General features: G+C 38.5%; 1 protein-coding gene across 9 annotated transcripts in view; it reads left to right on the forward strand.

Annotated features, from left to right (window-relative positions):
* si:ch211-285f17.1 (sickle tail protein homolog) overlaps nucleotides 1-13,674 on the forward strand; it is a 123,975-nt gene that overhangs the window by 18,439 nt on the left and 91,862 nt on the right. For 2 of the 9 annotated variants that reach the window (XM_024279573.2, XM_024279574.2), the window contains exon 1: nucleotides 6,843-9,503. The exons of 1 other annotated variant lie outside the window; for it this stretch is intronic. In XM_024279573.2, the coding sequence (XP_024135341.1) occupies nucleotides 9,182-9,503 (322 nt within the window). In that variant the 5' untranslated portion in view covers nucleotides 6,843-9,181. Of the gene's footprint in view, nucleotides 1-6,837; nucleotides 9,504-13,674 lie in introns of those variants that run through there. 6 more of the 9 variants (XM_024279560.2, XM_024279563.2, XM_024279562.2 and 3 more) reach the window with 6 other exon arrangements.

The following is a 13,674-nucleotide window of genomic DNA, read 5'->3' on the forward strand; positions in this document are numbered from 1 at the left end:
CACGTCAAAAGCCGAAGCACGATGACAAAAGCTGAAAACACGACAAAAGCCGAAGCAAGATGACAAAAGCTGAAAATACGACAAAAGCCGAAGCAAGATGACAAAAGCTGAAAATACGACAAAAGCCGAAGCAAGACGACAAAAGCCGAAAATACAACATCAAAATCCAAAGCACGACGACAAAAGCCGAAACTCATCGACAAAAGCTGAAGCACATCGACAAAAGCTGACAACATTATGACAAAAGCCGATGCACGATAACAAAAGCAGAAGCATGGAGACAAAAGCTGAAGCAAGGCGACAAAAGCTGAAACTTGTCGACAAAAGCCGAAGCAGAGCGACAAAAGCTGACAACATGATGACAAAAGCAGAAGCAAGATGACAAGAGCCGAAGCACGGCGACAAAAGCCGAAGCAGAGCTACAAAAGCTGACAACATGATGACAAAAGCCGAAAGTACAACGACAATAGCCGAAGCACAATGACAAAAGCTGACAACAAAATGAAAGTGAATCAAAACAGAAACAACAGACTTATTTAAAATTTTAGAGCTACCTGCCAAATAGAACTTTACTGAACTTTAGAAAAGAATTGTTGGATACATATTATGTCACTTATTTGGGCAGCAGACTAAATTAACAACTTTAGACAAACATAGATCACAAACAAATGTACAAATTCCCTGCCTCTGAAGAGACACAAATAGCTTTAAACTGAATGAAACTTTTTTTTAAAAGTCAGTTATTCATTTCTGTTTCATTAACTTCCAGTGTTTTGTGGCCTTTGTCGGCTTTTGTCGTTATGTTTTGTCTATTGCATTTATGTGAGCCATGTTGGCCACGTGGCCCACCATCATTCTCTGCTAAAAGCTTTTTCAAAATGCAGTTTTATCATCTGCTCCTGATTCACCTCGATACTAAGAAAAGCTAGTTCAAGCTTTAATTTTGTTTATAAATATCCTCCATCATAAGAAAAATCCTACAAGATCTAGAATAGTTAAATAATTCAGACCTCAATTTTGTTTTTTCTCACCTAATTTTTCACAAACTCCTGATCATGCAGCTTTTGTCCTCAGAAAGCAGCACCTTACCCCCCCGACGCCCTCCTGTCCGTCTGTTTCTGTTCGACCATTGAACCAAACATCACAAAGAAAACACAGAAACTCTTTTTTTTGTCTCATATGCAGTCGTTTCTCTCCATAGCCTTTTTCCCACTTCAGGCAGAGGCGTTCTCTTTTCCTCCAACAGCCGACCTGGCAGGTGTCCAGATAAGGAGCTAAACTCTCCTAAAATGTTAAGGCATAACTGCTGTTAGATTAGCGCCGAGCTTCTGCCTCCGAGCTTCAGACCTTTAGCTGATTTCCAAACTTTGCATAATGTTTTATAGCATATCAGTGCTCACATGTCATGCTCATTCAGGTTGAGAATGACTCAGTAGACCACAGGGGGGCCCCAGAGACAGAAAAGCAAAGGCTCAGATGCAGACGTGCATTCTCACTGAAAGCTGGATTATTGACATCATTTTTTTCAAGATTTCCTCAGCTGTAGTGCTTCTGAATATTTGATTTGCACTTGAAGTATCTGCTTCTTGTTTATAAAAGGAATTTCCTCATGGGTACATCCTGTGAAGCAATCAGGTGAAAGGAATTTCTTCTTTTTTTTGGATTTTGAGTAACTTTACACTTTTTCACAGAACAAAAAGTTAGTAAATAAATCCAAAAACTTTCCCTATTGCGGACTATATTAGTTAATTAGTCTACAGGTACTAAACAGAGATGGAGTTTCACTTCATTGGAACTTAGTCTTACCAGAAGTTAATACAGAATCTTATTTAACTTGTCTTAGATGAAGGATTGCTGATCATTTACAGACTGGGTCCAGCAGATAAATAAATGAGTGACATGTCTGGTGGCTCTCCACTCTTCTCTCTAATTGGCTGCAAACTGTAATGGACTTTTAGGGGGTTTTGTTTCCCTTTGAGTCACTTTTCTTCAGGTGATGGTTGATAAATAACCTCCAACAGAAATGTCTAACAAAAAATACTACAACATTTAAAGCAAATGCTGACAAATGCTACTGGATTTGTTAAAACATGCATGTAAAATGTCAGCAATGAAAGACTAAAAAAGAAAGTATTTTATTTGAAGCCTATCAGATATGGAGGCAAATTTGATGCTCTGAGGTTTGCATCTGTGTACTTCATCTCACACTCATTTTTCCAAATTGCAAAATGACGTGTTGTTTACTAGTCACTCATTTACAATTTTGAGTTACAGATGCTGCGTCATATGGAGGCATTTTAAAAGTCAAACATACAGTCTTTCTTCTTTCTGACAAAGCAAACAGCTTTAAAATTTGCAAAAAGAACAAACCCATAAGTGTCATGTACAATGGCGCTATATTAGAACACAGTAAACAATCAGAGAGTCATAAGGTTGTACTATTTTCCATGTTTTTGATTTATCTTAAAAGTGTTCCCAGTGGTCTATTAATTATGATTATGCCATTTTTAGAAAAAAAAAAAAAACAAAACAAAAAAGCAAAAAACTGTTTCGTTTTCTAGGACATAGTTTCTGCAGAGCAGCAGGAGTTCATTAGAAATGGATCTCTGAGTTGTGACCGGGACAACTCCCCGTTGGTGAGAACTCTGATCCGGAAACTTGTGGCCCACCCAGCCTATTTTCTACATTACGTTTTTTCAAATGGTGTTTTTTCCCTCGGCTCCTAATTCACAACAATTCAAATAAATAGATACTCAGAAACAAAGTTTAAATCTTAAATTATTTTATACATGTCCTCCATCAAAAGAAAAATGCCAGAAGAGCCTGTAAAAAACCACCAAAAACACGCCTTTGTCAGAGTGGGTCGTTAAAGAGTAACCAAACCAGGAAGTTGGAGGCTGACTCCACCCACAGCTGAAATGTGAAAATCCAGTCAGAGGGGCGGGGCTTGGGGGCAGAACTGTTATCATTACTGAAGCTGCAGATCATGACGTCAGACTTCTGAAACTTAAAAGATTTGAACACAAAATTCTACTGTAATACCTCATTTCAACCTGTAGGGGGCAGCACACAGGCGATTTTTGACTATATTTTGAAGAATTAAACTGTTTTATTTCAATTTGACAAAAAATTGGCGATGACCAACAGACAGCCTTTTTAAAGCCCCATTTATAGAGGTCAACAGCCAAAAAAAGTTAATTTAGGGTTTGGTTACCCTTTAAAGTGTAACCAATCAATTCAACTTTTTTGGGCTGCTGACCTCTATAATTGGGCTTTAAAAGTACTGTTTGTTGGTTATTGGTAAATTTTTGACAAATTAAAATAAACTTGTTTAATTCTTGAAAATAAAGTCAAAAAAAGGGCGGTGTGCTGCCCCCTACAGGTAGAAATGAGGTATTACAGTTGAATTTTGTCATTGGTCAAACCATTGAAGTCCCACGTCATGACCTGCACCTCCAGTAATGATAACAGTCCTGTTCCCCAGCCACACCCCTCTGACTGGATTTTTAAATTTCGGCTGTGGGTGGAGTCATCCTTGTTTGGTTACCCTTTAAAGAGAGCTTTGGTGAAGCTATTTCTCCCTCTTCCATCTTTCTCTTTTGGTCTTCTCAAAGCTGCTAATCGAGATCTGAGCTCCAAGTGTAGCCCCCCTCTTTTTCCTTACCTGTAACCCCTCTCCACTGTTTTTTTAAGCTGTCAAACCAGCCTCTTTATATCTCTAGTTTCCTCTTCAGCTTAGGTTTTTTTCTACTTAAGACTGCTCTTTTTCCTACGAAAAAGCTCTGAAATTGTTCATCATCTCCCTCAATTTGTTTAACTTTTTTCATTTTGGTCCCTTTAAGATTGCAAAAAGGTCTGAGTTCTCACTTATTTACCAGGAAACTCCAGGTTTCTGCCCTACACCGTTTTCTAAACGTACTTTTGGTGGTTCTGATATCCTGCGAACTTTCCTCACCAACCAGAAATACTTCATAATAGGGTCCTTGTCCAACTCTCCCATAGGTTCACTTCAATCCCTTTTTCCTTCCTTGCCACTTTCTCTTTCTGAAGTCACATCTCCTAAGACATTTCTACAATTGATGCTAGTGCTTTCTCTTTAGCTAACCTGATTGGCCACGAATGGAGTCTTTTCCCTCTTACCTGCAGTCATTCTAGGCTGTCTTTCCTTTCGTTAGTGTTTTCAGACTCTATTTCTGGTCATTCTGAGGAAGCTGAGGTCTGTGGGATCTTCGGGATTCTTTTTGTAGAGTAAAACTGTTTTGAACAATGTAAACATTTGCAGTTTATATTCTAAAACCTCCTTATAAGCAACTTTAAACCCTTCAAGGTTGTCCAGTTTGAGGTGAGCATGAGATCATTTCTGCAAATAGTTTAAGATAAAAACTAATAATGCAACCCAAGAAGGTTTTCTTTTCCTTTTGTTGTGTTTGGCTTAATTTCCATCTCTGTGGACGGACATAGGTGTTGTAGAGAGCAATGATTCATGAGACGGCTGGGATTAAGCTCTTAATCACAGAGTTTTGCTCAAACACAACGACCTTAAAGTTTCCCAACTTCTCATCCAACTCCAGCTCATCCTTTGTGTCTCTTACTGATAAGATAAGAGTGTTGTGGAAGTGTTTATTAGCGATGCATCAAGGATTTTCACAGACAATAGGCAGTGAGACACGACTGGAGTGTTTTCATTCACTTTCAGCTCTTTTTTTTCTCTGCTCTCTTCAGCCACAGCTGTTGTTTGGCTCTGATAAAGACGCCGTACACAACTTTCCCACCACCCACAGAAAACAAAGTTACATTTTTTATAAACTCAGTGAAGCTAAAACATCAGTTTAAAGACCCAATCCAATGAAAATTGTGATTTTATCATGTTCTTGTAGTATTTTTCTCATGATGGAGGACATATATATAAAGAAAATTAGGATTAAAACTCGTTACTGAGTATTTCTCGTTTCAAAATCAAAAGTTATTGTGTCTTAGTTCAAAAAGTAACTACTGGTAAAGTAGGTAACTTTTTATCTGCTGTCTTAAACAATTGCACAAAATAAAAAACAACTACTTGATATGTATTTTTTGGTTTTTAAGCGAAAATATTTTTATCAAAGTAAACTAGTGAATTCTTCTGCATTTCTGTAAATCTAGTTGTTTTTTTGTCTCAGTCTTTTGGCCAAACTGAAGTCAAGTAATTAGAGAAATACCAGTGAGGCTCTGAAACAACCCTGCTGAGCCCCCCTACCCGTCTTAGATATTTATGTAACCCCCCTCCACACATGCACTTTTAAGGAATGAGTTGGTTGCATTTTCTTGCACCATCATGAACCTTCCTCTCTGATCCACAAATGGGACTCGTCTGTCTTTTTTTTTGACTGAGTTTTATACTGAAATGGATAAAATATACTTCTCTAAAAAAGGAAAAAAAATATGTAAAATATAGGTGAAAATGCCAGTGGAACAAGTAAAATAAGTCTTGGTAAGATTTATTCAAATAAATCATTATGTCCAGCCATTTTAAGACAAATTTAAATACTAAAATGAACCATAAACACCCATATTTTTGTATATAGTTATTGGAAATGTGTTTTAAAATAAGAATGTGTTGCTAAAAAAGAGTTTGATTTAGTTAAAGTAGGTTTATATACACTTTATTCCAAATAATCTACATTAAGCATCACAACAATCTAACTATTCTTTTTTTAGATCTGATTTACATATTCTAGCATACATTTGTCTTTTAAATGATATGCAAGTGTTATAAGTTAAATGAAATTTTATTGTTTTTTTTTTAAATCAAGTAAGTCTGTTTTATGAAACAAGGCCATTCACTATCAAAATTAAAACTTCTACCTAAAAATGATTTAAGTAAAAGAAAGAAAAACGCGTTTTATTAGATATTGCTTAAAATTGAATTTTTTTGAAGATTAATTTAGTCAAGATATTTAAGATTTATTGATTTAAGTGTTTACATCTTACTGGAAAGTTACTCATAACACTGAAAAATAGTGTACTTCTCTAACCAAGTTTAAAGATATACTACAGATGCTTTTCTTTAGCTATTAGTGAAAAAGTAAAGAACTGCCAATAGAACTGGTGGATTTCATATACTAAGTTGTGTTATCCTATTGTTTTAAGACTAAATTTAATCTTGAAATGAACTAAACACATATGAAATGCTGTCGTATTTAGGTCTGTTGCTCTGATAAATTACAATATTTTGTCCTAAAATAAGTGTTTATTGTAAAATATATATATATATATTTTATTTTTAAATGAACACATTTTTTCTCCTAAAAAAGATCTTGAGTGTCCAACTTTCCTTTTTTAAACCAATTAAAATGAGACTAATTACAAAATTGAAATAAGCATTAGTTAAAAAAATGCTTAATATGAGATATTACTTGAAATAAGATGTTTTCAAGATCAAATGACCCATTGTCTTAAAAAACGCATTAAATCTTCCTAAAAACTCAATTATTTTTGTCTTATATTAAAAGTCTAAACTCAAAACTAGATGAAACACAAGGTCCGATCCGAATACTCCCCTTCTCACTTCCCCTTAGCCCTCTCCCTTGATTTGAAGAGGCAGTTGAAGTCAAAGTTGTGTCCGGAATTATTATTTTTTACGCTACACACTCCAAACAGAAGGGTCCAAAGTCCGCTATCGCGAGAGTAAACCGCGCCGCGCTACGAAGCGCTTTTCTTCACTTTGGTGCGCTCTGAACCACAGATGTTTACATTTAAACGTAAGTAATAACTTTATGTTACAGTGTGACCTTTTTCAATTTATAAAACTGCTGTTGTAATGTATATTCGAGCGCTGGAAGCTGCGCGCTAACGCTAGCTTACCGATGATTTGGATGACGTCACTGAACGAAACTCACGTCGGAAATATTTTTTACAACCCTCAGTTTGGAGCAAGCACGGAGGGGTAAACGAAGGCGGAGGGCTAAGGGGGAGTGAGAAGGAATAGTATTAGGATCGGGCCACTAGTGATTTTTTTTTTCTGTGTGTTTCTTTGGTCTGAGCCTCACAGCTAAAAGACGCCTTCTTGATTTGTGCTTTAATGTTTGGAGCCAAATCCGACTCAATTAAAACAATCATCTCCTCCAACTTTTAACTTTTGAAAATGAAACCCCACTTCCACTTGAAAATCACAGGTATTTCATGCTGAAATGTAGTTGCTTTATGATCTATCAAATTGCACAAAATCACAGGCTTCATTAGGAAATGCAAATTATATCCACCCCTAAATACCACGTTGGTTCAAAGCCTGTGAACCAGTTTCTGTATGGCGTGACCTGCTGATGAGCCTGGGAGACATCCAGTCCTCAGAGAGGGCTTTCATTTCCTCCAAACATTTACACGACCGTGATTCCAGAGCGTTAACGTTTGGTCTGTGTTTTACCATAGCCCCTCTTTGCAGGGCTGAGCGTAATCCCCGAACGCTGTAATTTTGTAAACACGGTCAGCCGCGTGGTAATCTGACAATATTTCATTTTCCGGTAATGTCCTCAGCATCTTCACTCTTTGTTCCCACGAGGTCCCCTGATCTCTCATTCTGTCAAAATGGGAAATATGTAGGTCAATCTGCTTTCCTCTTTATCTACTGCCACAAAGATAAGTGGCACTGTGACTAATATTTCATATCTGTGTGATCGGTGATGGGCGCTGTCATGTTCGGAGGGCTTAGCTGTGTAAAATGCGTTCAGTGAGGGGGGGATGTTATCAAATCTTCAGCGTAGATTTAATGGTAGATCTCAGCTCCTATTTAGTGTCAGAAAACAGTCCAGTAGTTTTGAACAGGCGTGTCCAAAACATGACTTCTGAGTTTTTTATTTTTTTATTTTCATGATATCTGAGGGGCACAGAAGCAGTTCAGAGGCAGTGAAAAGTCTGTGTGGAACTAAGCCCGTGGCCACATCCATGCCTGCTCTTTAATAATGTTCTGCCTGAACACAGCTGATCCTTTTTTTTTTCTATCATCTATTTTTGGGTTTTTTTAGCGCGTGAGCACGCAGTGGAATCACAGTTATATCACACTCCCGTTTAGTGTGCAGATTACACAAGTGGCATGAGTTTGAAGTTGACCTGTCGGCAGAGTTGGACAACTTTACGGGATTTTTAAAGAGTGTTTCCACCGCTTTGAAGCTGTTACATCATTCTAAAATTGTCTTCGTTTGGTTCAAACTTTTTGATCTTTTAAGAGAAACTATTTGAGGACAAAGAAATGGACGAAAGATTTGATTTTCTCCAGATGACTGTGTTTTATGTCTTTAGAGCTGCAGATTAGAAAAGCTTCATTGTGTGTCGTACACACACGAGCTCACACACGCTGGAGCCGGTTCCTTCCTTTGGGCTTCGTGAATTTAACACTGCGTGCGCCTGAACATCACATCACATGTGAGGAGAACTCGCTGACTGGATTTCAAGAACTACGGACCTGCAAAGGAGAGGATGAAGGAAGAGAGAGGCAGTGGAGGGGGAAAAGAACGCTGTGGCGGAGTGTGGCGCTGATGACGTGAAGAGCTGCTGCTCACACATCTGGAACAGCTTGTGCAGCTGCACCTGAGGAAAAGGGCGCCTCAAAAAAAAAAAAAAAAATCCTCCACCGGCACTTTTCTCATTCCTGCTCAGTTTTTTTCCCCTATTTTCTGTGGCATTCTTTTCCTGCGTGCCGGAGCACCGGGATGGTTTCCTGCTGTGTGACAGCGATGAAGAGCGTGTAAGCCGATGCAAAAGACAAGAAGACGGACAAGAGGACAATAACACAGGAGGGATTTATAAATCGTGAGTTCATAACCTTATTATGAGAATTGTTGGAGAGGAGGAGCAGGAGCAAAAAGAAGGATAGAGCAGGAGAGTCAAAGAGGGATTAAGAGGCAGAATGTGCAGACAAGACAGACCAGAGTTTCTGTTTTCACTTGCCACATCTCCGTCTGTCACTTTATCCACTGATAAACCCTTTTACAGCTCGCCGTTTGGGAAGATGATCCTGGGAGATCATGCCAAGCAGCTATTAGCTGGGTACCTCCCAGCTTGATTCCCCTCCCCTCTTCCTTTTGACCAACTTACCTGCTCTTGCCACATCACGCCACAACTCAAGAACCACCGCCACTCAGCTGAGGAACCCATGGGACACAGCTGTAGTCATCCCGGCTGAGAAGGACCGAGGAGCTTTCACCAAAGGATGTCCAAGTCCTCCAGGCTGGCCCGCCCCTCCTCAGCAGGGCCCGGATCTAAGCTGCCCTCGCCGAGGAAGGAATTCCCCAACGTCGCCGCCAAAGCTCGGCTGCTTGGCGTTGGGGAGAAGCTGATGAGAGCGGGCAACGATGGTGTCTTGAACAGGCAGAAAGCCTCCACTGACACTGTGCGGCAGGAGAAAGGAGACTGTGAGAGCCAGGCTGCCAGCCAGAGTCAAAGCGAGAAGAACCAAAGCGTGAAGATGGTCACTCCTAAGAGTATGGTCAGCCCACCCAAAGCCTCAAGCCAACAGCAAGTCTACAGTCAGAGTAAGTCCACATGATCTAGAAATATTGGGATTTTTCTTGAGATTATTCATTAATTGGCTACAAAAGTCAAAACACAATGGAAAAACTTTTAGGAAAACTGCAAGAAGCGTGTATGGAATAACTTAATAACACAAAACATGGTGTGAAAAGGTTCAGTGGGATGAAGATTTGTTTCTACTCGTGAAACTTGTGTTGTTATCCCACTGTGCTGGTGTCAACTGGATCTTATCTTTCCCTTTTAGCCCTCCTAACAGCTTTTCCCAACCCTGCGGGGGGGCAGCCTTCATGTCTTGTCTTTGACTGTCACCTCAAACTCCCAAAACGAAACTTCATCAAGATTGTGCCTGACTGAAGATGATGGGTTTGTGGGGGGATTGACTCAGATTTTCAGAGATTTTCAGCTGTTTCCTGTTGTTCACTCGTGAATCACTCCTGACTCTTCCTGCCTAAGACATCAAATACACTGAAAAAACTGTATTTGTAGAAATAAGTCAAAAATTCGGAAAAAAAACTCTAACTAAGCAAACAAAACCGCCAAGAATTCTTATATTTAAGGAAAAATTCTGGTCATTCTAGTCATGTTTTCTTAGGGTGTATTCAGACTGGACACATTTGGTTTGCATATAGATTGTCCCTCCTAATAATTCGGAACAAATTTCCAGTCTGAATACCCCTATTTGGACCCTGATCCGGGACCAGAAACCACTCTTGAACCTGTATTTCGAGGTAGTTTTGGTTTGTTTCCAATCAGACTGAGCTCCGGCTCGCTCTGAAACACCTCCGTCTGAATAACCTCCACGCTCGGAGTGGAACAATCGACCACAACACGACCCCGAGATGGCGCCAGAGCACCATTAGCCGGAAGTCCTCCACCGATGTTTGAGCAAAGCTCGAGGTTAAGTTTAAGTTAAGGTTAAAGTTTAAGGTTTAAGTTGATTTATTCTAGAATAATATTATAGTTTTTCTGTTCATTAAAATAAATTTTAACGTGATACACATTGCTTCTCACACTGTTTTCCCGACAGTCTATGTTTCATAAACACCTATCGGCGTACCTTAGCCGCCATTCCCCTCAGTAACCACCTCCGCCGTACCAAAGTTGTAGTAAAAATTGTTGTTCCTGACGTTGAAACAAGTGTTGAAAATTGTTCCACAAATATAAAGTGTGATTAGGTGAACCTTCCCGACAAAGGACTTCCATTATTCTTTCTGTCGTCACTTTGCTACCTTGTAATTCCTGGCCAATGACTGAAGAGATCTTTAGTCACATGGTTTTGTTTACAAGCATGAAACAGAAATGTCCAGTAGACAGCAGTTTGAATACAAACCAAAAGCAAGGTTCAAGACAATGAACTTTTCCAATACACCCTTAAACTACAATTCTTTTGCTATTGAACTGACTTTTGCATTTTTTTTTTTATTTTAATTTATTTACTTTCTTAAGATTCGTTTTTTTGCAGTGTAAGAAAATCATGGCTATTCAGAGTGTGGAGGTGATGCAGATTTAGGCTATGGGGGTGAGTCAAGCGAAAGAGTGACAGAAGGAGGTCAGGAATGTGAGCGGGGCATGCTGGGAAATCAACAGGTCCCGAGTTGTGTCTGTGCGTGAATCCCTCCCCGCGGTAAAGACAGGTTAGGGGTTACAAAGGGGCAGGTTTTTTTGCTGGAAACCAGATGTGCTCGTCTGCGTCGCTTTCAGTCACCACCTTACAAAAATAAATGCTTTTTTCTGCAGCGCTGATTCAATTGGTGAGGTCATGTTCCCTTCAGCTAATGGAAAAGGGACGTTAAATATGTCCTAAAAGAAGTTAAAAGGATCCTGAAAGCAACTTTTCCTGTCTGTCAGACTTTTCTTCTAACATTTATTTAACATTTTTCCTTTCCGCCCCCTCTGTGCTGCGATTCTTTGTACTTTTTCTTGTACATATTCTCTGCACAGAAGCTCTGCTTTTGTTTTTTCTGTCGTGTTTTGACAGCTTTTGAATCACTTATTGAAAGATGCGACCAATTCCCACACACTCGCACTCATAAACTTGCAAAAGACCATCAAAAAGAATAAATGAGCCACGCATACTCTCAGCATTTCAACACTGGCCTGCAGTGCATTTTTAAGTTCTCAGTTTCTCTTTGAAGAATTAAAAAGTTTCCCGTTGAAAAGGCAGAGTTACAGCAGCGAAGTCCCTCCGGAAACCTGCAGCACAGCGGACCCATTCCACCACACTTTGATGTGTAGCACTTTTTCTCATGCGGTGACTCCACGGTAATCACTGCATGGACTCCGTATGCTCTCCAAATCAGTCTGCATATTTTGAATTTTGCAGGTTATTGCCTTCCCATTCAAGGCGCATGTGCGTTTAAACCAGTTCGCTCATCTGGGGAGACCTGACCCAGCGAGGTCTTCATCTCCCAAGCTAATGCCAGCCGCAGAGCATGACGTTAGCTAAAGCACAAGCCCACAGGGTCAAACAAAGATGATTCGCACACCGCTGGCAGACTTTAAGCGCATGTGACAGGTGACATTTCCACTGTGTGGTAATGCCCAATATCTATCCGAAAGTGGCAGCTCCCCCCAAGAGTGAAATCTGTTTGACATTTTGTGTCTGAGAGGCGACTAACATGATTCTCAAGTCAAAATCTGGAGTTCAGCTTTCTCTTGATACAGTCAGACACGACATCCAACTGCAGATTTACTATTAGATATACTTCCTAACTTTAGAAAAGCGCTGCAAGATGCAAATGATCAGACATTAAACTGGAAAAACACCTTCAGAAATGTTGCAACTTGCCTGACAGAGTTTAAAGACCAATAGAAACTGTGTTTTTGTTGTTTTTAGCATACTCTTATAGCACTTTTCTCCTGACTGAGGACATGTATAATAGAAATTAAAGATTAAAAATGCATTTCCAATTATGTCTTTCAAATCCTGGTGAATCTAGTAAAAAAAAATGCAATTTAAGTTGTGACGCTGCCATTTATTTATTTATTTTTTTGCTATGCTATTGTTAGCTTGGGCTTGTAAGATGCTATTTGCTAGCAGGATAGAGTATAAACAAAGGTATGCTAGGAAATTAGCTGAAGCTAGCTAATGTCCAAACATTCATTCAAAATCGACACAGACCTTTCAATTTTGGCTAAAAAGGGTATAGTTTTAATCATAATTTTAAGAAAAAACAACACTAGGAACAATTTTACTATAGATAAAAATATAGTTGGACTTTGATTCATTTTTCCTGCAGAAATATTGAACCTGCTCATAAATGTTCTTATATAAAAATCAAAACTCAGATATTGTTTGCCATTTTTGATGCATCGCTAATGTTAGCTTGGGGTTGTGAGGGGCTGTAAGCTAGTGGGAAAGAGTGTAAATAAAAGGATGATGGGATATCTGCAGAGGGTTACTTCCATGTCAACAGTACCAATTTCAGTGCAAATTTCTGATAAAATCCTGCCAAAATATGTCTTAAAATGAAAGTTTTTTTTTTTTACAAAAATGGCATAATCATAATTAAGAGCACAGGGAATAATCTTACCATAATACATTATTTTACATAAAAAAATCATTAAAATATAGTTGGAATAGGACTTCAAAGCAATTCTTATTTTACTGATTATATTGCAAATTTTGCTGTCTATCAACCTCATCTTAAGGATTTTATTAATCATGTTTCTTTAATTTAGGTAATTTATTCAAAACATTGAGGCAATATTAGTTTTTCTTGTACATTTTTTATTTACTTGTTAATAAGAATTTTTGTTGTCCGGGCCAGTTTGGTGGTTATCATACAGAAGTGCAAATCATGCCAGCAAATCATTCGAAACATCAAATTTAAGAAATAGAAACAGAATTTCAGAAAACAAAACACAACTAAAAAAAAAAAAAGAAGTGAAATAAAAATGAAATGCTTTGGACATCAAAAGATATTTCCAAAAATCAAAATATAATGTTATAAAATGAAGCAAAATGAGAAACTGGAAAAGGTAGAAACTATGGAATAGTTGGATAATGAATATTTGATTTTTGACTTTTGATTTTTTTCAATTAGTTTTTAATGTCTGCAAGCTAATGAAGTTCTATAATTAATAGGAAGCATCCAGTATTGCTTCATGCCAAATTACTTTCTGTTGAAATAATGAACAAATGTCATAATCTAATCAGTGAGGTCCCATAGT

This window comes from Oryzias melastigma, linkage group LG20 (assembly GCF_002922805.2).
Source record: "Oryzias melastigma strain HK-1 linkage group LG20, ASM292280v2, whole genome shotgun sequence".
In the NCBI taxonomy this organism is placed as follows: domain Eukaryota; kingdom Metazoa; phylum Chordata; class Actinopteri; order Beloniformes; family Adrianichthyidae; genus Oryzias; species Oryzias melastigma.